The following is a 23039-nucleotide window of genomic DNA, read 5'->3' on the forward strand; positions in this document are numbered from 1 at the left end:
TTTGCTGAATGTTGTCGGGCACAATATCGTATCTTTTACTTTTTTTTTAGTATTTTATTTTCTCAAGTGTTCACAGCACGATATTAATCATTTTCGATACGCGAAAGAAATAAAAAAAAAGTTGGCGCGGCTCATTTTGCGAAACGCGCATACCAATTGGTCCCGATTCTGATCTATATAAAAGCGTGTACGCGGACTGATTGAATGAACCGTATCCATCGGCCGGAAGATATTCATTCCGCAAACATACCCCACTCCAACGAACCAATCTCAATATTGTCCACGGTGGGAGAGGCGACCCGCGAATACCCATTTAACGATTACAATACGCCGGTCGGTGGCGCATGGATATTACAAAAACGTTCGTAAAAAAGAGCATAATCTGCTTTTTTTTGGCGGTGCTATACTAATAGAGATAAGTTTTACTTTTATCGATGGTGTTCTTCGTTCGCGCGATAGTCGAACGAAGAAGCAAATCGTTAAAGGACGGAAAGGCGACTTCGCGAGTGATGGGATACGCCAGGAGTGATGGGGCGGAGTGAGGTAGATGCAACGTGGTGGCGGTTTGAAAGGGATGGGGAGGGGGATCAATTATTAGCAGATTGTAATGCTAATCAATGGTTACCGGTTAGTGGATTATGTTTACGTAGGCTCTCATCATCGTAATTGACTCGATCGTTGGAAATGTGATTCCGCCCAATGAGAATGACGAGTGTCGAATTCTCCGTTGCTTCTTAAGGCACATATGTAGTCAGTAAAATTTGATCGAGGAAAATATTTTTTTCTTCCGACAAAACGTCACGTTTTATTTTTCGAAAAGTAGAAATACGATTGAAATCGGATGTTTAATGGATTATCGTTTAACACGAGCGCGCGCAAAGTTTACATTTATATTTCATGCTATTTGTATTTGTTTAAGCAAATTCAATTTATCTGTACCGATACTGTTGCAGAATGGACGGGAAAGGCGCACTGTCATCGTCCGCGTCTTCGCTGAACAACGCGACAAATGTTTCGACCATCCAGTCAGACTTCAAAGACTCTAGTAAAAAGAAACTCGGCAGTAGTGCTAATGTGACAGTTGGGAGTAGAATAAAAGATAAGAAGAAGGAAAATCATACTCCTATGGAGACCAGTGACGAGGAGGCACCTTCGATGGACACTATCGGTAAGTTGAGAGCTAATTGATATTTTGCATCCTTGTTTGACGTTAATTGAATTTGTTGGAGACTTAATCCAAACATTTTGATTTTTGTATGTGCTTTCCGAACATGTACATTAATACGTAATTACAATCTGCTTTTATGCATATAAATGCATTAAGAATTAGATTGACGTTAAATAATTGAAGTTATTGGATCGACTTCAACCATTTATCTAAATTATCCGATATCTTTAAAGGTTAATTTAATATATTCGAAATAATATGTCTTTTAATTATCATATTTATTCCGTTATTGTTGATATACTTCCGGGGAAAAGCATTTATTTCATTATGTCACTTTTGCGATGGAAGCGCGCGTGGTAGGTTATTTAATATAATCTTTGTCTCTCTTTCGTTGTTTATATTTCTGTGAATTGAAAAAATTGTTTCCGATATATTGGTATTAGCATTAGCATAATTAGATTTTACATTTAAATTCACAGCATCGATACACATATATGTTATTGAAACATAGAACTTGTCTATAGAAGATTTAAATTTTTTTTGTACACAAGACGAATGAAATATATCAATAACGTTTAATTTACATTTAATTTTAAATATAACGTTGAAATACAATTTATATACGAGTAGTTTTATTTTACATATAGAAACTAGCATTCCTTTTTATTTATCACTATAGCTTTTCTTATAATTAAACTGTATATATGCATTGAAGATTTGATTATATCATTATGTAACTACCTTACGGACTTGTATCTTTTTTTTTGTACAGTTTCTTGGCACCCAAAATATGTACCAAAACGTTGATGTACATAACATCAAGATATATATATAATGATAAAAAATACACATAAAGGGAGAAACGCGATTAGATGCTATCTATTAAACATAAATTAATAGTTTATATAAATCTCCTTTAACACGCAGGACATTTGTCTTTTAATGATTTATACATTTCTGAGGTAACGCAAGTACAGGCTTTAATTCTGAATATTAAACGTAAAACGTTCAGCATATTATATTCTATGACAATTCAATTTGATTGCCAATCTACTTTATTCGCAATTAAATATTCAACACACGCGCATATCGATAGGTACTTTGAGTTCCATCTGTAAAGTGTCTTTCCTCTTGTTCTCGGGTGGGAAATCTCTTCTTTGCTTTCCAATGAGTGTACACGTTGGGAACAGTTAAGGAAAAATCTAAAAACGTAAAAAATGGATGTTAGGGCAAAGTATTACATTTTTTTTGTCGTTTAAAGGCAAAAGAATTTGCGACATTTTTCTAATATCCACCTAGCTTACCTGGAAAGAGAGAAAGAAGGGGGTCGTGTCTCTTCATTTCACGGAGCATCCTGAGTGGACGACGCGTCCGCGTCACGACTCGATACATTCGCTATAGAGCTATCCGTGGCGCCTTGCCTCTCCTCGTCATTCGCGTGGCAGAGCTTCCGGTGCTTGTGCACGAAGTAGTAACTGGGAAACTTGCAGCCGCAGATCTTGCAGGGATAGTACTGCACATTCAGATCCAGTAGTCTGACCTCCCGTCTGGCTCCGCGCGCGGCATCTTGTCGCGACCCGTGATTAACGCTATCCCTGCTGCTGCCGCCGCTTCCGTCTGCGCCTCCACCTCCACCTCCACCTCCACCTCCGTCATCGGCGCCGCTCGTCTCGTTAATTCTCGTCGGCAACAAATGCCGCTTAGCGTGCTTCCTGTAGCAGTACTGTGATTTGAAGGTGTGCTTGCAGTAGCCACAGGTGTAGCAGCCGCCGTTGTTACCGTTGTTGCTGCCGTCGTTGCTCGAGTCGATGCTAGGGCTGCGCGCGTGGCCTCCTCGCGTCGCCGCCGCCGCCGCCGCCGTCGCCGTCGGTGGTGGGGTGGTGGTCCACCGTTTTCGTCGTTCTCGCTCGAAGGATCCTCGCCCTCCACCACTTGGCAATTCCTCGGCGGAGGACGCGTCGGCGGCGTACTACGTGGCCCGTGCGACGTCGACGATGAATAATTCTCGTTCAAAACACGGTGAAAACGCACCGGTCCGTCACAACACGCGATATCGTACACCACAGAGAAGACGGAGGTGCTCGTGCTCGTGGTGGTGGAAGCCTCCTTCGCGCCCGAGATTCGGGTTCGGCGACGGGACGAGCGTACTCGATCGTATTCCGATATCGCGACATCCCCGGTATCGTTGCTGTCGTTGCTACTGTTGCCACAGTTGCGATTAGCTGGTCTGCTGTCGGTAGACGTTGCGACACACGATTTGCGCAGCTGATGATCGTTGGATGACCTAGCCGAACGGTCCTCGACCTCGTCTCCCCGTTGAGTCTCGCGTTCCGTCCGTTCCGACCGGTCGCTGTTGTGGTGCACGGGTGAATGCGTTCGCGACACGGAGGACGGAGCGGGCGAGATCGAGCGCGACGGTGACGGCGGTGCTCTCGTCGTCGAACTTGCCGTACTGCTCGTCACCGCGAACGCGGTGAATGCGGCCGCGGCCGCGGCCACGAATGGTAGGGTCGATACGGTAGACACGATCTCCGGTGTTCTCGATCTCGTGCTGGAGTTCAGTCTCAGGCGTTTGTGATGCGCCGCAGTCGGGGAGGACTGCGGTGACTTTGACACCTCGCCACTGCTGCGAACATTCGTATATCATTTTTATATTAATCTTCAAACCTTTGAATAATTCTTCAATGAATCTTTTTAAAAAAATTATTATTACTATACTATGCTTGTTACGTATTTTAGTTACATTATAATGTTATTTAGAAACTGACGGTGTGACAATCATTTGCATCAAATGCTACTGTTTTTAAAATTGAATAATTTATTTATTAATAAATTCACAATTAATTACGCAGCAAGAATGCTTTGTAATTTTTCTTTGTCTCCAAAAGAACACAAGTCATAATTAAAATGAGATAAACAGTTGCAGATTTTATTTTAAAAATAATCCGAGAACAATTTTCTTTTCGAAAAGATAACAAGAGCTTCTAGTTTGCTATAATATGCTTGATTAAATAAAATGCGTGTAAGCAGTCGTGATAATTATAATACGATAATATAAATTTTAAAGGTTAATAAATCTCTTGAATTACTATCTCGTTATTGCCAAAGATCTTCTGTAAGATCTCTTTTAAATGAAAGAGATATCTTCTGATTTATAATATCGGAACGAGACCATGCAAAAAGATCCAATCGCACTCTGCGAACCTATAATGCGCGCATTGCTCCTGCTTCTCTCTCGGCGCGACGACGCTGATTCCGGGTGGTACGGTCGGTTGCATCAACGGTTGCATAGACGGTGGCAGATGCGACATGGCAGTCGGTGCCGGCGCGGCCGATGGGTACGCGAGTGGGGTCGTCGGGGGCCAACAGAGCGGCGGGCCTACTATCAGCCTGCTCGGTATGGGTCGTAGGATACTGCCGGCGGTTCCCGGTGATGACCCGGTCGTCGTCGACGTGGCCGTTGGCATCGGCGTCGGTAGAGGCGGCGGTGCTCGTAGCCTCAACAGCGCGGCCCTGCACTGCTCCAATGCACCCGGCATGTGCAACAAATGCGTCGCCAACAACACGCTGTAAACGTTGTCCAGCGTGACTTCCAGTCGTCCGGTGTACATATAGTTGAGTAACGGCGCGAACGCCTCTCCACCTGTGTCAGGATACGTTAATACGAATTGGTACTTTGATATTTTCCCTTAGTTTTTATCCGTCCTGTTAATTGAAATAAAAGTAGCGACACGCGAGGTTTTCCACTTGAAGGATTTAGGAAAATGATGATCGGCAATGTTTGCATAGCTTTTTACTTTACGTAAATATTTAATCATCATTAACCATATCGGAAGATACTCCGTTTACAATTGGGATTTGGATTACAAGTCGCGAATTAAGATATATAGTATAGATTGCTTTTGGAATCGTGATTTTTATTGACATTTTAAGTGTTCGACAAATCGAATTATTTTATTGGAGAATATTTGCGATGCAAACGGAAACGCTTTTGTTTGCAAACACTTAAAAAAATGGACTTATGCCACTTGTGAATCAAACGATTCAATTATTGGATTGGATTGGATTGAATTGAATTGGGTAACTATTGGAAAATCCCAATGAGAGATTGGAAATAACAATGCGCGACCGCTGAAAGTTTGTTAATTATTCTGTCTCACTGTTAGCTTATTGTTATTATTCGAAAGTAGTTCTGAAAATGTCGCATTTTATTATGTTGCAATAAAGAGCCGAATGAGAAGAAAAAATTATTTATATCAACAGATAATTTTTTGGAGAAACTTGATTTTACATTTAAATACTTTTACAAATACACAATGATTAATTTTTAAATACTCTAACAATTTATCTCAAATAAATTTTCTCTCGCACATAGATTTTCAAAATAAAAATTGAGAGAGACTAGTATTATCCGGGAGTAAGACAATCGCTCTATCACTAGCGATTTCCAATCAACAAATTTGTGATGAATATTTACCGATGGACGAGACTGACACGGAGGTGACTGGTCGCTGCGATTGTCCGTTGGTCGCCGTGACGGCGACGGTCGCGCAGGCAGGGTCGAAGGGCGAGTTCGTCGTCGACGACGTCGTCGCCGTCGTCGTCGTCGCGCTCGCCAACAGGGCTTTCAAGTATCCACTGTGAGCCGCGAGCACGCCCTTATGCGCGACGAACTGATGCTCGCCCTCGTTACCAACTCGCACCACCGTGTCGGGCGGTGAGAACGTGTCCTGAAGACAGGGGTAGCTGGTACCGGTGGCACCGCCACCGAACCACGCTCTGTACAAACCATACATCGTTCAACCCCTTGTAGAGTCCAATCCGCGATCTTATTCACCGGGAAGAGTTCCGTCGAATCCCTCGGATTTTTTGTAGACGCGAAATTTCTGAAATTAACGCGTCTTAACGCGTCGTTCGTGACGCGAGGAAGGATTGCAAACGGACAGGAGCTCCACGATTAGAATGCTATAAGCACCGATCGTGACAATTGATATTGACGTCATCGTTATCTCGTTCTCTTACAAAATTCATAAAACGGAGTCAAAGTTTCTTTACCCGGTGTTAATCCGGTTAAACACTCCGCGGTTTCTCAGCTTCAATAATAAGGATCGGGTCCGATCCTTTTCCAGATCGAATCTCTCGAAAATCGTGTCGCGACGATCCGGAGGACACTGGTCGATGTCTCTCACGCGAGATTAGCGCGTATACGAGTCGCTGAAGATAGCACGATCTTGGATTCGATGCGATAACGTTCTCGACACACGGGCCACGACGAGCGATCTCGCGGCTCTTCGTGATTTGAACGCCGGAACGCCGGCTGGCAGGCACACCATCGTCACACCACTGTTTATCAGCTGCGCGTAGACGCGCTCGGCTTTTTCGAGCCGAGCTTCTACCACCTACGCTGCACCGCGTAGGGTTGGCTCAACCCCCTTCGGACCGGCCGAGAACCGCCCCCAACGAGCGCAGATTGGCGGCGTACGTCGCGATCGCGGCCGAGTTGCACCTGCGCCCGGAGGATCAGTCTTCTCTACCGCGATACACCGCGGGATGCGCTCCTGATCGCGCCCTCGTTTCACGCACGATACGCGAGAGATGCCAGGAATTCGCACACACTTGGAATGATCTTATCGCGTCTCGTTAGAAGGGACGACAATAATTAATCTTTTACAATTAAGCATCGTTTATCCCGCGATTAATTCTCCATCGATCTCAAAACTCAAGAATTTGATAACGTTTATACAGATAAATTGTAGATTTCTTCCCCTCCGATCGACAATTTTTACGTCTAACGCGTGCAAGAGTTGACATCTATATACGGTCTACAATGGCGTGCAAAGATATAGCGGTACGATCATAAAACACATGTTATCACGAACAATACAGTAGATAACACGTCGCGATACGAACGCGTGCATCGTTCCAATTTAGGGTGCCACCATACCATTATGTCACGCTACGCTTATAATTACGAGACTCGAGATAATAATACGTTAACTCTCCTCGTTGAAAATCATATGAGAATCTTGGATCTTGGATGCTATTCCTCGCCAATGTTGCGCGAACGCGTGTATTAATTGATTGAATGTTAATGGATATTAATAAGAATATTAGGATATTAATAATTGGATATATATATATTAATTGATTGCGTACGAAAATTGTATTGGAAGAAGAGCTCGCGATGATATAGAAATAAAATCCCGAAATATTACATTGTCGAGATATAATCGCCAGTTAAATCTCTCAGTCTTTTCAATTTTCGACAAAGCACTCGCCGATTCATCGGCGTTTCTCGAATTCGGCGTTTCAAATACGTCGAATTGGAAAATTAAAAATTCTCTTAAGTAGGAAGGGAAATATATGTATTTGTAAAAATGTGATTTATCGACTTTGCGGTCTAAAGAAAAACACGTATTGGAGGAAATTGAGTGTGTTGTTGACAAACGGCATCGCCGCAATTGTGGCGATTTACGCGATAAACGGCGATCTGTTTGTCGGCTTCAAATGAGACGTTAAACGCGACGTGGTGCAAATGCGAGCGATAGGAAAAGACGAATAAAGAAAAGAGGAGAAAGGTAACTCTTGGAGCTCTTTGGAGAGCCGACTGGATAATGAGAGGAGAAGAGTGCTCTCGCTTTTCGAAGAGCGATCTTTCGCCGCGAGATGCGTCTTTTGCCGGTCTCTTTCTTTCTCTCTTTCTCCTTTTTCCGTTCTCTCTCTCTCTCTCTCTCTCTCTCTTTCACTCCGAGACCCTCTTGCCCGCGCCTGGCCTGGCCTCTGATGTTTTTCATCAAATTAACTCTCGCAGCATGAGAGAGTACGCGCTTCTCTTCACTCCGCGGCGCCGTGTTTGCATAATATCGTTTATAATTCAGCTCGCGCTGAATTCCACTTTATTCCGGAGCCACGATCGTTCGCTCCGGCCCTCTTCTTCGTTCTTTCCTCGTATACTCTCCATCCCGGTGAAGGTACCCTGCTCCATCTCTCGCGCGCGCGTCGCTGGGTGCTCGGTACCATGCCACCGCGAGACCACCTTTGCTATTCGTCCTCTTTCCATTCCTCATCTTGTCAGTGGTTTCGGTTTTCATTTACGCCAGGAAACCGAACGATATTTGTCCCGTTTATTTTTTATTTCTTTGAGAGAGAGAGAGAGAGAGAGAGAGAGAGAGAGAGAGAGAGAGTTGTTCTGCCTTGAATGGCAGATTATGATCATCGGTGATTGCGCTTTCTTTTTATTTTTCTCGCAAGTATAAATAAATTACTCTGTTTTGTACACAGAACAGAGAAAATAATTTGTGTGAATTAGTCCGATACGATGGCATGAAGAAAGACATCATCGTTTCCTTTATCGTATCTCGCTCATCTTGGATGACCATCGACCAATTTGGTCGTCGATTTTTCGCGATGCGCTCGCGTTTATAAACAAGTCCGATCGTCGTCGTCGTCGGCGAGAATCCAGGGGGTCCAGAATGGAGACTCGGCGATTACGCGCATTTCCCAGGAGGCTGTCGTCCCAAACCAGAGCTAACAGAGGCAACACCCCTCTGCGCTTTCCGCTCGTCTGGTTGTGTCGTGTCGACCCTCTACCCCCGTCGCGATCAGCGAATATCGTCGAGATTATTACAATAGCAATCAGACAATGTGGAATACAATAGACAAGTACATCTTGAGGGAAGAAACGTCCTGTAATAAGGAAAAGTTTCACGTGAAATGTTTTTCTCATGGATATCTTCCTATAAAGTGCCCATTACACAAAGCGTAACAATAACGGTAATAATGTAAAATAAAAATGGTATAAACAGCAAAGTTACACGAGTTACTGTAAAGTTACTGTATGAAAATACCGTCAAAATAACGGTTCGATATAACAATGATATATATTACATTCACGTGGGGATTGTTTCGAAAAGATACGTTTTCGTTTAATTGGCTCGTTTTCCATTATCAACGATCACTTTAATCGGGGAAATGAGAATTCGCGCGTATAGGGCCCCGGGACTCTCCGTACTGGAAATAATCGAGGGCGGCGGAAGAGTACACATCGGCGTGGAGGGGGATCCTCGCTCCCGGGATCGTCTCTCGAGGAGACGAAAGAACGCTCGCGGTTTAATGCTTCCAACGTCGGTCGAGACAAGCTAAGCAAACACTTTTCGCGATATTACCAGGCCCTGTGCGCGGACTTACCGCATGTTCTCTGCCGCGTTTCCGCAGGAGCTCTCTCGAACCCTCTCCCGCTCTCTCCCGGCTCTTTCCTCATCTTCCTCACCCTCCTATCTGACTCTTCTTCGTGTTCTCTGTAAGGAAATAAATCACTATTTAGATTTACTTATTTATTTGTTGCTTTGCGCGTTATCGACTCTTTGCCATCATTTTTTCATGGATGATCTTGTGATAATATAAATTAATATCTTTCTGTATTTATATATGTATATTATACTACATTTTTGTGTATTTAAATATCAAAAAGACAGTCTGTTGCGAAGACTGGAATCAAAAGATTGGAATTATTAATTATATTTATTGTATCACCATGTGGCAATATTTTTTCGGGATCAATAATTTGATTGCAATGCGCTCTTTGCTTGAAAATTGGATACATTTTCTGAGAAATATGAATTGAAAATGCTTTGGTTTAGTTAAAATGTCAAATTTATTTACTTCGCTAAATAAACTTATATTCATCTGAATAACTTTTTGATAGATTTTCCCAACGAGATAACGAAGGTATACATGGAAGCATCCTATTTTAGTAGGTAAAATTGATGAGAATATCGCAAACATGATCTCAACAGAAATTTGTTTACGTACAAACAAAGGTAGTATTTTCTAAGAAAATATATGATTTCTTTAGAAAAAGTTTAAAAAAAGAATTATTACATTCGTTATTTTTTTTTACAGACATTAACGCGTACATAATTTATTAGTAAATTTTTCCATAGTATTTATTTCCTTACAATCGTAGAAGATTCAAGCTAGCTCTTTCTCTTATTTTCTGTTTGACGCGTACTGCCCGCGGTACTGCCCAGTACCCCTGAAATTAATAGGACGTGCGCCGCGCCGCGAAGACACGCCGGAAAGAGATAATTCGATAACACGCAAATAAATGGCGAGAGCTTACTCCTAGATCACATGCGTCTTAATCGCAGAGTAGTCACGGCAAATTGCTGGGAAAATTAAATGCCCGGGGATTCATTCGTCATGCCGGTCAGCGGGTGGTGGTAGCGATGAGAACGGGGATGGAAACAGCCGCGCGCGCGCACCTGGCACGAGCTAATTAGCGTCTTGATTTACTTAATCCCAATTAATGCCTCCGCTATGCCGTTTCTCTCCCTCCCCCCTTCTCTCTCTCTCTCTCTCTCCCCGTGTTCCTGTGTGCGCTATAAGCGGTGTGCGGGAGCGCTATCGCTCGAATTCGGCACGGGCGGCGCGTTTCCGCTCCGCAAATACCGCCGGATTAGCCACGTGTGGATACACACGGCACGGTTAATGTGCCGAGGCCGCCGGAAACTCCTTCGTGCGCTTACTGCGCGTTCACCTGTACGAATTAACGCTACTTAGCGTTATCGACTCGTTCCGCTTCTTCGCCGCGGTTAACCATCCGTTTCGCATAATTGCACGATAGGGCGTATATTTTGCGCGTTAGAGACAATAGAATGATGATGGAGGTAAAGAGGACCAGAGATCGCAAGCAATTTTTTATAATATGGGAGCAGTTCGACGTAGCAGTATTGAGAACAAATTCTAGAAACGATGAAGTAAATTTTAATTTTTAATATCAATTTTATATTGGTTCGATGCTGATTTTATAATTAAAACCAGTAAACGGCAAATTTTTATTATTTTTTTTTTATTGTTTTTAAATTAGCTCTTATTATATAGAGTGATAACGCGATCGTGTGAATAGTGATGCGCAAGATTGCGAAAGCTTGGTGCTTTTTCATTATTTTCAGGCATCAGAGTATCAAATTGCTAATGACAAATTCTCGTGGGATAAATTCGCAACATCGGCATGCGGTAGATCGATATCGCGCCATCCATCGCGCGGCGGTATACTTTACATGGTTTTCCGAGGATACTATGGTGGGCTAATCACCGTAATTCAATCAGCCGACGAGATGTTTTAAAGGGTCGCGCGGCCGCGCCACGCCGCGCCGCGGGAGGGTGGACCGACGGTTTCGTCATCAGCGACAGCACAATCCCCCTCGCTCCCGCTCGCCCGTGTAGCGATTGACAGATGTTATTTACACAAGTAGACCGTGATCCAACCCGGCGCATGCAGCTCAAGCGCCACCGAAACGCTACAAGCGATTTCATATTTACATGGCCCGTTCCCCGCTACCGATAATCGCGCAGGTGGCTCGTCAAAGGAGAGAGAGATGGACCATTACATAGCGCAGAGAAATACAAAGATGCGTGTTTACTCGGTACTTCGTTATATTCGATGACATTCCTCATTAAAAAAAAAAAATCTCCACAATTGCCTTCAATTAATCCAATTGCCTAAAATTACTTTTAATTATTAGATATACCTCATTCAACGTCTCGATTCATATTTCAGAGAATTTTTTGGCAAGAAGCCAATATATCGTACCTCCTCCTTCATTACTTCGTTGCTGGCGCAACAAAGTACAGATAATTTTTGTTAAATAGTTAATATAATTTCGTGGCATCATTATTTATTACGAGAACGAAGGACAACTTAACGATGAGATATATTTTTGTTGACAGTACCGTCAGAAATTATACGCATCTTTTTAGGCATCTTTTTTTCCGCGTGTAGGACTGTATCTTTTTAAGCTGCAACGAGAAGCCGGGGGATAACGCGGCGTTACGGTGAATTTATTGCACGTATTACCGCATCCTCACAACATCGACCGTTCTTTTTGTTCGCCGGACGCGAACAGCGCGGCGCGAGCGGCGGTGGTGGAATCGCGAAGAATCGCGGCGCGTGTTTGTTTTTAATCATTCTCGCTGGAGCCAGTGTAGGAGAGAGCGTAAATCTCATAAATACATAAATACAAAAATGTCAGCCCGGAGCGAATCCGCAGCGGCCGCCGCGGGCGGGTGCGCGCCTCCCTTTTTAGTCCGCCGTGCGTTTGCTTTAGACTTCTCCGCTTTTTCTCCTCTGAGCAAATCGTGCCGATCGACGCGTTTTCTAAAGCCGAATCGCATAGAGAAACGCAAGGGAACCCCCGTTTGTTCTGTTAAGGGAAGATCGCCTCGTGGTCGAGCGGATTTATTTGTTTCCAATTTTTGCGAACAATAGAGATAATCGGATGTTGCAATTAATTCCGATACTCTGTTTTCCCGTAATATGGAAACATAGGTAATGGTAAGGATCAAGTAGAAAACTTAAAATTGATCAAAGAATCGAGGGAGAGAGAGGGGGGGGAGGAGGGGGGTCGATTTTACAACGGCTACCATGAGGCCAAATCAAAGGGAATATTTTATTCGGGGAATGTACGCGGTATCCCCGCGAGGAAACTACGCGAACAAATGTCCTTTTGAATTTTATCACTCGCTCATTCAGCTGATGATCACCTTTGATCAATCGCAAAAAATCAATCATCAATTACGCGAGAAAATCCACGTGTTGTTTGATGCATGGGGTCGTCGTTCAGTGTATCGCATTTTATAGGAGGATCTTGAGAATAATTACACACACACACACACACACACACACACACACACACACACGTATACATATAATTATCCCGCGAGATTGTGGAAAGGAGACGAATAACGTCTTATTATGGAAGAAAGAGGGAAGCAAAGTGGCAAATTATTCGCGGCATGGTCTTTATGAAATATTCAAATTACCTTTCCTCCATCAACGAGCTTAATTAGCGCGGAGTTAATGTCCCCCGTTCTTGCAGCCACATCTTTTTTTCATCGGGTTTATCGTTTGAGCAGGGTTTGACTTCGGGCGCGGTGATGGTGGCTTTTGTATCGCTACACGCTTCAAATTACGTGCCTCGATAAATCGAAAGTGTCTTGTTGCAAAAAATTTAATTGTTTCTTCCTGCCCTAATTTCTGATTTTTAGGCGTTTTCAGTAAAATGCGGTTGAAAGCCACGATGCGCCACGAGCCACAAGCACAAACGAAGACCCCGTGTTTTGAACTTAATCTGCTCGAAAGTGCCGTCCGACGCGACGAGTTAATTTGTTTCCGCCTGACATTGGCCGACTGCAATATCGCGTAATACGCGTGGATTCTGTATTGAATGGGCTCTTGTATAAATTATTCATTACGACGTTTCATCCAGTTTTAACTCTCCTTTATCTGCCCGATCCGCTCTCCCGAGATCTCCCCGCGTATTACTTTGAGTGTACAGGGAACGAGCTTTACGAATTATTCCACGTGACATGTGTGTTATTGCGTTATGTATTCCACGGATATATTGTATTCGCTTTGTACCACTGCTCGCTGTTGGTATTGCTCTCGGTGAAGCGAACACTCGAAGAAAAATCTTGTTAAAACGTCGAGGAAGTAATTATTACAAAGATACGAGCGATATTTCGCATAGGGATGGAAAAAAAATTTGCCTGTTTGATATAAAATAAGAATTTCTCTTGCATTAAAACAAATTTGTTATTCTTAATATTAATAACATCAATCCTTTCACGCTCGTATTAAAAGACCAATGAGTAATTTAAGAACGTGAACGAGCTATTTTTTAATTTTGCGGAATTACAATTTATTATGTTACAGATGTTTAAACCTACCGAACAAGTTTGTTAAAGCACAGAAAGACATCGCTACTGCCAACGTAGTATGCAAAATAAAATGTAATGACTGTGATGCCTCCTACGTAGGTCAGACCAAAAGAAAATTAAATACCAGAATTAAAGATCACACAAATAACATCAAATTGAATTCGTCGAAGCACTCTGTCATCTCAAACACACTGTCACGATCACACAATTATTTAATAGATTGGAACAATATATTAATTTTAGACACAGAACCAAAATATTACAAAAGATTAATATCCGAAATGATTCATATAAAAGAGCAGAACAACGGACTCAAGGATACAGAGTGAATCTTATTTAAACGAATCTTATTTTGATTCACTTAACAGGTTGGTCGGTAGGGATTAGAAACATAACATAAAACGTAGAGACAATAAATTGTTTATATTATTCGTTCCACGTTCTTCTTGACTAGCTCTTCATATTCAGTCGTGTATTCAGCATCGCGCGAAACGTACACACAACTGAGCACAATACTGTTACCCATGCGGTGTTATATTATTCGTAAGTTGTTTAAGTTATTATTGTATTCGTCAGTCTATTTAAATTATTGGGTCCATGCTAAATTATTACCTTTTCGAATCATTGTTATTTATTTAAGTCAATAGTATTCATTTAAATTACTTTTATTCGATTATTAGTTATTTAAACTATTATTATTTAATTAGTAAATTATTAAATACAGAGAGACGCGTAATATCGAGACGTTGTCTCACAGTGGAATCAGACTGTTCTCGCGTTGCTAAATTACTCATTGTTCTTAATATTAATGTTTTAACCGACTCACTTGAAAAAGACCTAAATCTACGGTCGAAACGCTGTGAATGAAGCTAATTATTATTATTATTAAACATAATTTGCCAGTTTGTCGATTAACTTTTCATTAATTATTGTTTGTTATTGTATCTCTGTTTCACACAAAAATTTGTCTATTGCAATAAAATAGGAGAATATCGAAAATGCTAGAAACAAGAGAGAAATTTAGATAATAACAGGAAATATTATCAACATATTAATAACATGCACACCGGTTCATGAAGATATTCAAACGTTTTATTAATTAAATAATGCTGGACGTATCAAATTTGTTTATAATCTAAATATTTATGTATCTAAAATAACATGGAATTTACACTGCGCGTTCGAATTTAATTACATTATTGTCGGCAGTATAAATGACAGATCGAGGCGAAAAATCGAGGCACGTTACGCATTCTCCGCGCGTTGTACTCTCGCACGCGATGCCGGGCAGGGTATCGATGCCGATCGGCGTCCGCGATACTTTTGGAGATACAAATGCGCAAAAATTGCCGTGTAGCATCCTACTTGACTCCGGGATTGGCCTGTCGATCGCTCGGGGCAGGGGGAAGGGAGGGTGCGCGAATTACGCGAGAGCGATTTTCTCTCGCTCACGGGAATACCTGCCAATCAGTGTCGCGAATTCTCACACGGCGCGTTATATCCTCTCTGTCCGCTCTCGCCGGCAACTCTTCCAATCGCTGGGCATTCGCTAGATATGCCTACTCTTGCCCGCGCTCCGGACCCGAGTTCCGCGCTCGACCCCGCCGCTCGTCGAGCGCGTTGCGCGACGTCACATTGGTAATTCCGTGTCAACAATAATTCCGCGATCCGAAAGGCACGTAGAACCGAGCGCGGCTCGGCGTGTGACAGGTCACCGGAGAGTACCCCAGGATTCGCGATTCGCCGCGCGCGCGGTGTACGAGTTTCGAGAGGGAAAGAAGGAGGGGGGGGAGGGGGAGATACCCCCCAGGTGTACCGAACGCGAACGCTAAATAATTGCCGAACCATCGACCGACTATCGTTTAATTGCGGATTTTCATTCCTTCCCCTCGCCGAATTAGATTAATTCTAGAACGTACGTTGCGTCTTGATGGAAACGATTGTCAAATTTACCTTTTATCTCGTTCAGCTCGGATTTCCGAATCTTCCGCGGAGGAAAGAATTATATTTCGCTGAATAAATATTTCAATATAGCGGTATTTCGTAAATTTCGCGGAATATATGCAGAGCGCGAAACGTTACGGGGGCTGCAGCCTTTTACGAGAAATCGTCGCGAGCAACGAATTCTTTTTTCTTGCCCCAGAAGTCTCTGTTAGATCTCTGGAGCTGACGTTATTATTTTGGCAAGTTACTTTACAAAGGTCCGTCATATCTCACCGGCAGCAGCGGGATTATTATTACAAGGTGTGCTCGCGATTTCGCGTCCCGTGATAATTGTCGGCGCGAGCAAATTTACGCAGTTTCGCGCAGGGAGGAAACCGGGAACTATCAAAGCGATCTTATTTAGGAGCGAGCGATGCCGACGTTTGCGGGAGGCCAAGAACGTCAGAACTTTTTAATTGGGCGTCCTTAATTAGCCGAGTCCGGAGTAATTATACTGTCTCTCGCTCCGTTTCCGTGCGCCAACTCTCTCCCTCTCTTCTCCCCTCGCGCACACCCCTTTTTCGCCCGCTCGTGTTTTCTCACTCGGGTTCCTTCCGCGGCTCGTGATTAACTATATTTGCTCAATTTCATAGCGGATAAGCGCGAGTACATTCGCTAAATAGCCGTCGGACGCAACTCCCTCCCGTTTGCGCGTTTATTGTCGAGCGAGAATTATACGAATATCTAATTAACGTTCCTGAGGATTCCTTGATTTTACTTAAAACAAAAAAAAATATAGGTATTTTCCTAATGTATTTTTCCTAATGAAGAGAAACGCGCTAAACAACTCGCGGGGATTAGAGGATGATTCAGTTTGAGATGTTTAAACCGAGGTACGTGTTCGCTGCGCGCGTAATCGGGTCATCAGGATCAATCGGGATCAATCGCGATCGCGGAGATCCGCGCTACACCTTCTTCTAACTCGAGTAATTCGCAGACCGATTTCGATTTTAAAGAAGAGTTTTCTCTTAAAAAAGAAATGCATTGGAAGGAGAAAGCGCGTATTTCCATTTATCTCGTTTTGGCGCCAAGCCCAGTTTACCAGCGAGCTTCATCGAAATTTCATTTGGCGACTCTAACGACTCGGAATGGCACACGATCGGCCATTATCGTTGCCGCGTGTTCGCGTCGCGTTTTGTACGCGTTCCGCGTATCGCGCACCGGCTAACACGCGCAGCGCGCGTGTATACATTTATATTTCACGGCGGGCCGCAGACGGGTTGGCGTTGGCATTGGCGTTGGCATTGGCGTTGGCGTTGGCGTTGGCGTTGGCGTTGCCGAATCGCGTCAATAGACTCGGCCCCTTTGACGTTTTAGCGACAGTGCGCGTCATATCGCAATTGCACCGCGATAGGATCTAACACGCGCGGCGGTGGCGGTGGCGGTGGCGCATTGCATATGCATCATCTGATACAAGCGTATCGTCGCCTGGCCTCGCTCTCCCGTGCGCTTTTATATTTTATTTGATTTTTATCGGCCGCCCCTCGCGACGTATCAACGCAAAACGCGCGCTCTCGATTCGGAAACGGTTTTCTCGTTTCTCGTTTCTCGTTTCGCGATCGCGCGGGACGATCGGAGAAATTCATCGCGTCACTCGCGAGAGAAAGAGAGCGTTTACGGCTACAATTTGTCAAATTTATTTTGTTGAAAATTAGGGACCGAAGGATACTTTGTTCCTTGCACCGAAAGAAATGGAAAGAAGAATGAAAATAATTTAAAGTAATTACGTTGCACTGAAAAGAAAATTTGCTAACTTTGTTAATGATCCAACATAATTATTTTTATATCCGTATTTTCCATAAAATCGTTCTTTCAATGACTTCAGAAACTGCATTAATTCATTCTCTTTGCTTATAATTTCTTCTGTGAATCTTTTTTTCTACAGATTTTCTGTATAGTTGGATTCTTTTGCATTTTTCAAACGAAAATTATTTCATGTTCCATTACTCGATTTTTTCCATTATTCTTACATATTTCTCATTGTGGTTTCAGAGAGCGGCAGGCAGATAGGACCCCACGCTTGCACGGTGTGCCAAAGCGTTGTCGAGGGAAGCGCACACAGTCGCGCGTTACCGCGTAGCCAAGCGTCGCAGTACGGCCTGCGGGAGGACCAAGTGCCGCTCGGTGCACGCGTCTGCAACACCTGCCGCTGCAAGGCCGTCCGAGGACGTTACACCGCCTGCCCGCTGCCAGGCTGTCCGAACCTGAGTAGCTCCAAGTCGAGAGTAAAGCGACTGAGAGCATTGCCCTCCAAGTGGCTCGATCTACCTCCGGAGATCAGGGAACCAATCGCTCAAGAATTCCGTGAGTATCTCCTGCAAATTTTTATGGAATTTATACGCAGGCATACGTATGTATGTATGTATGTATGTGTGTGCTTTCTGCAAATTCAGAGAAATATAAAAATTCGGAAAATGTAAATCTAGAGATCTGATTAAATATAATTACATGTTATAATTTAATCACATTTTTTTATATTTTTATGTCTTTACAATTGTACAAATTTTATATTTTATCTGAATTTTATGAAGATATTTGACGAGGTAAACTTTGGTTACTTTATAGCTAAACCGTTTGCCCCGTTTATTTCAGAAATACCGAATAGCGCGACGAAATGCTGCTCGGCCTGCTTCAGTCGCATATCGCGCCGTTTAGCGCCGCATCTTGCCGGCAGTACCGAAGTTTCCGAGGATGGCGCCGATGCGTTGTCGCGCCAATGGACGGACGAGGAGTTGGAGCAACTTCGCCGAGCACTTCGGGAACATGGTACCAACTGGGCAAAGGTCGCCGAACAGATACCCGGCAAGACAAACCATCAATGCAAAAACTATTACTTTGCTTACCGAAAGAAACTGAGTCTCGATCAGGTCGTGGCCGAGTATTACGCTTCATTGGGCGAGGAACGGAGACCGTGTTTGACCGATGAGGAGGAAAGCGGCAGTAGTACTAGCAGCTGCGATGAGCTAGCCGTAAGTTTTTCAAGAATTATTGAAATTATTTACTTTAAATACACATTTTTTCAAGTCAGAATTTGAAATGAGAAATACATTTACGCGTAAAAAGATACTGTTTTGTTATTTTAAATTAGAAATCAAATTAGTTGACATTAATTATTGTTTATACAATTATTGATTTCCATTAATTTTTTCATAAAGAATTAAATGAATTATTTGATCCATTTGCGTATCCAGTTACCTTTACTCTATTTTTTTTCTAGGTTCACGATTCAAGTGACACAGCTAGTGCAGGAAGTCCGGCAACGACTATGACAGGCGGTAACGCGGCGTCGAGTAGTACTACGACATCGGCGTCATTACCAATGTCTTTTCAACAGTCAACCGAGCAGAAACTCGGTGAAAAACTCTCGGATATAGCCGTGGTATCACTCATGCCACCCGGATCATCTCATCAGTCTTCCAGCAGCGGAACTGTTACCGCTACATCCGGTGGCAGGGAAGATTACGATAGCTCTGCCACGGTAAGACGAAACTCTCGAGCTTCTTTCTCTCAAGTTCAGTTTGCTTCGCATAAAAACATATATAACGTAACGAACAATTAATCTTATCATATTCGTATTGGCGTCTGAAAATGATAAGATGTAGGTAAGAAAATAAGACGCTAAACAGTGCTTTCGCGCGATAGAACCGTCTGATAGAGGTACGCTAATTGTTTCAGGAGACAGCGGACGAAGGTCAGGGTGGTGCTGATTTGGATAATGGCAGTGTTGTGGTGACTCTGACATCTTCCAGTAACTCGACATCGTTGCAGCAACAGAGTCAACAACAGAGCCAACATCCGCAGCCCCCACCGATTCATTCACCACCTTCGACAACGAGTAATTCCAATCCGCTCACTGTCAAGGATCTTATGCTTGGAGTCATCGAAATGCAACTAAAACGTACTCCTAACAGTCCAGCCGATGGTGGTTCATCAGCGCCTAATAGCTCTGGCACTCCGACGATATCTAGTATCTTGAAGACAGATCATCGTAACGACATAACATATGTCCGTGGTTATAAACCATCATCAAATATGACGAACACTACATTGGCTAATAGAGGAGATACAAATCTAGCAACGCTCTCTGTTGTTTCGGGATCTCATCATGCTCATCGTTCTGCTCCTAGTCCACAACAAATTGGTAAGTATACTAATGATATCATTGCATCTAAAATTCTTGTATAAAATTTTCAAGTAATGATTTTGTCACACTTATTTAAAATCCATTTTTATTCTTTTGTTGTTTTTTATGTTATATATGTGTGTGTGTGTGTGTATGTGTGTGTGTGTGCGTGCGTGCGTGCGTGCGTGCGTGCGTGCGTGCGTGCGTGCGTGCGTGTGTGCGTGTGTATATGTATGTATGTATGTATGTAATGATTTATTAAAAAGATTAGATAGACTCACGATATATTTCTTTTTTCTTTAGGCCAGATGCAAGCTACCATTACTCCTTGCCCACCATCTGTGCCGAGTAGTCAAGCTTCGTCGTCCGATCTGCTGCCTAAGGAAGGTTTGGTTGTCATGCAAGTGCAACAAGCGCTTCGAGAAACGGAAGGAACATTGGATTTGAGCATAAAGAAACCGAGATTACAACAGGATTACAATCATTCGATGCAGCTTCATAAGCCGCCTACGGTCACACTCTATCGACCGGAACCGCCGCCGGGCGCGTATTACCATCCTCACGCGCCTCATCCCGAGCAAGGACGTGGCGCGAAGAGTCCATTGATTTATGCTTCGTCACCACGACCGCAAGCACCAATTACGCCCAAGATGAATAAAGTCACCGTACCACCGCCTCATCCTAAGCTATCCCCAAAATTGAGCAGCATAGGCACGCCGAGTCACAAAGGTGGTTCCATCACACATGGCACGCCTGTATCCACAGCGCGTTACGAAGGTCTGTTGCGGCAAATGACGCCACCTAGTAATCCGACAGTTACTGGTGCCTCGAACACTAGTGAACGAGGTGGCAGCGGTAGTGCTGTCAATGCCGGTTCCGTTGTCTCGGGGACACCGAAAGATACAAGTGGTTCGATTACTCAGGGTACACCGGTGCTTCCGTTCACGGTAGACAAACGCGGTACGCCCATATACGATTATCATCGTACCATTCGACATTCGCCTGTCACAGGCAGTGGCAACGTGCCACCACCGCCGGGACAGGGTCCGACGAGTCAGGCGACATCGCCAGCTGTAGTAGTGAGCCACGGCAGCAGCCAGTACAATTCTTATACCACCTCCGGACGACCGCCACCCAGTTACACGATGGAGCAGCAATTATCCAGTCGACAAATCATCATGAACGACTATATTACAAGTCAGCAGATGCACGCGCGTGCTCGTAGCAGTAGTAATTCTGGTGCTACCGTTGCTCCCGAGGTAACCGTTAAGAGCGAGCCGCCACCGCCACCATCGTCCACCCTCTACTATACTAGCACGCCTCCTCCATCACAAACACATACGCAACCACGGCAAGGTGTCATCCAAAGGCACAATCCGCAGAAGCAAATGCATTATCCACCGCCGCCTGGTTTGGAGGCGTTCTCCAGTTTAGTGGATGTGGCAGTACAACAACCAAGTCTTCCGGTGCCACATCCGCACGGTCATCCAGCTGCATCCGGTAGTGGTGGTCACGAGGGGCTCGGTAAGACGATGGCGGATCGTTTGTTGGCTGATCGTCAACATTACGACAATAATCGGGCGTTTCGCGAGCAAGAAATGCGGATACAAGAACATCGTATGGCGGCAATGCAAGCTGTAGAACACAGATTAGCAGTGGCGGCTGCGGCACAGCATCAACGCGACCGAGATAGAGAACGCGATCTCGTTCATCTGAGAGAAAAAGAGGAACACCGTTTGCATCGCGAAAAAGAATTGCAGCAGCTGGAGCACCGTCTTGCGGTACAGCATCATCAGCATCGTGACAAGGATCTTCAGCAACAAGAGCACCGTCTCGCGCAGCAACGGGAAAAGGACATGCACGTCGAACATGCTCGTTTGTGTTCCGTGCAGCAAGTCCGGGAAAAAGATATGCAACACGATCATCGACTTAGCGTACATCAGCAGCGAGAAAAAGAGATACATCAACAAATGGTGGCAGCTGCGCAACGCGAAAAGGAGCACGAACATCGACTAGCTGTACAACAGCAACGCGAGAAAGAAATACAGCAACAGGAGCAGCGGCTTGCTATTCAGCAACAACACGAGAAAGAGCATGCCGAACGTCGCCTGGCCATGCAGCAAGCGCATCGCGACAGGGATCTGGCGCATCTCCATCAACAACAACATCAGCAACAACAGCATATCCAGCAGCATATTCAGCATCAACGTATGGAGGCCGAAAGAAGACACATTGCGCAGCTATACAGAGATCAGCAACAACAGCAAATCGACAGAGATTCGTCGAGACTAACAAGCCTTGGATTCTCCTCGCAGTCCTCCAGACTTCAGCAATCTCAGCAATCTCAACAGCAGCAACAGTCGTCCTCGGCGTCATCATCGTCGCGACAGAGTCAATCCTCCAGTCAGCAGAGCGACTCGTCGACTCTCACAGCCGCCAGTTTGATTGATGCTATCATCACTCATCAGATCAATCAGAGTGCCGATAATCCCAGTGCCAGCGGATCTTCAGTTAATCAGCCAGTTCGTGCTGGCGATCGTCTTTTTCAGGTAACCCAACCATATACATACGTATCTTTATTTTTGCGTTCTGATATTGCATTTTTGTAGCGCAATTCTATTCTTTTTCGTAAATTGAATTTATCTTTATAGGGACTTCGTGAAACTCAGCAAGAACCTAATGGCATAGCTCATAGCCCCGCCGGTGAAGGCAGCGGCGGTGGAAGTGGTGGAAGCGGCAACGGAAGTGGCGGCAACAAAGCGATTACTCTTGGCGACCATGTTGATCACATTGTTTCTAAAGATTATGGCCCGCCACATTCGTCATATAGATCTTATACCGGGTAAGTTCCTCTGTGTAAGAAGCAAGCAAAGCAAGCGTCTTGTTACTACAGCCCAGTATTACATTGCGACGAAAAATTCCGTTTTACAAAACTAAGTTACAAATTTTAATTATAAAGTCAGTAAGTTCAGCGTTTAATCCAATTTTATTGTATACGATTTTATTGATTTTTATTTCATTGAATGTAAATCGTACTTGGAAAGA

At 44.0% G+C, this 23039-nt stretch overlaps 2 protein-coding genes across 3 annotated transcripts in view; one reads left to right on the forward strand and one right to left on the reverse strand.

Annotated features, from left to right (window-relative positions):
* Nucleotides 1-23039, forward strand: part of LOC105200946 (nuclear receptor corepressor 1) — a 60944-nt gene that overhangs the window by 32034 nt on the left and 5871 nt on the right. Inside the window, 7 exon segments of the mRNA XM_039459635.1 lie at nucleotides 954-1168; nucleotides 17864-18175; nucleotides 18464-18840; nucleotides 19089-19349; nucleotides 19547-20012; nucleotides 20298-22543; nucleotides 22646-22836. Coding sequence (XP_039315569.1) covers nucleotides 954-1168; nucleotides 17864-18175; nucleotides 18464-18840; nucleotides 19089-19349; nucleotides 19547-20012; nucleotides 20298-22543; nucleotides 22646-22836 — 4068 coding nt within the window.
* LOC105200851 (mucin-17) lies at nucleotides 1777-9542 on the reverse strand. Of its 2 annotated transcripts, XM_039459644.1 has the most exons (5): nucleotides 5646-8923; nucleotides 4373-4811; nucleotides 3052-3794; nucleotides 2473-3019; nucleotides 1777-2370 (listed from the first exon to the last, which is right to left on the reverse strand). In XM_039459644.1, exons 1-4 carry the CDS (start codon nucleotides 5962-5964, stop codon nucleotides 2511-2513), a joined length of 2010 nt encoding a protein of 669 aa, XP_039315578.1. In that variant the 5' UTR covers nucleotides 5965-8923; the 3' UTR covers nucleotides 1777-2370; nucleotides 2473-2510. The 2 variants fall into 2 exon arrangements, with proteins under 2 accessions (XP_039315578.1, XP_039315577.1); XM_039459643.1 differs by adding an exon at nucleotides 9356-9542 and having other exon boundaries at nucleotides 1777-3794; nucleotides 5646-8854.

This window comes from Solenopsis invicta, chromosome 2, assembly GCF_016802725.1.
Source record: "Solenopsis invicta isolate M01_SB chromosome 2, UNIL_Sinv_3.0, whole genome shotgun sequence".
Classification (NCBI taxonomy): domain Eukaryota; kingdom Metazoa; phylum Arthropoda; class Insecta; order Hymenoptera; family Formicidae; genus Solenopsis; species Solenopsis invicta.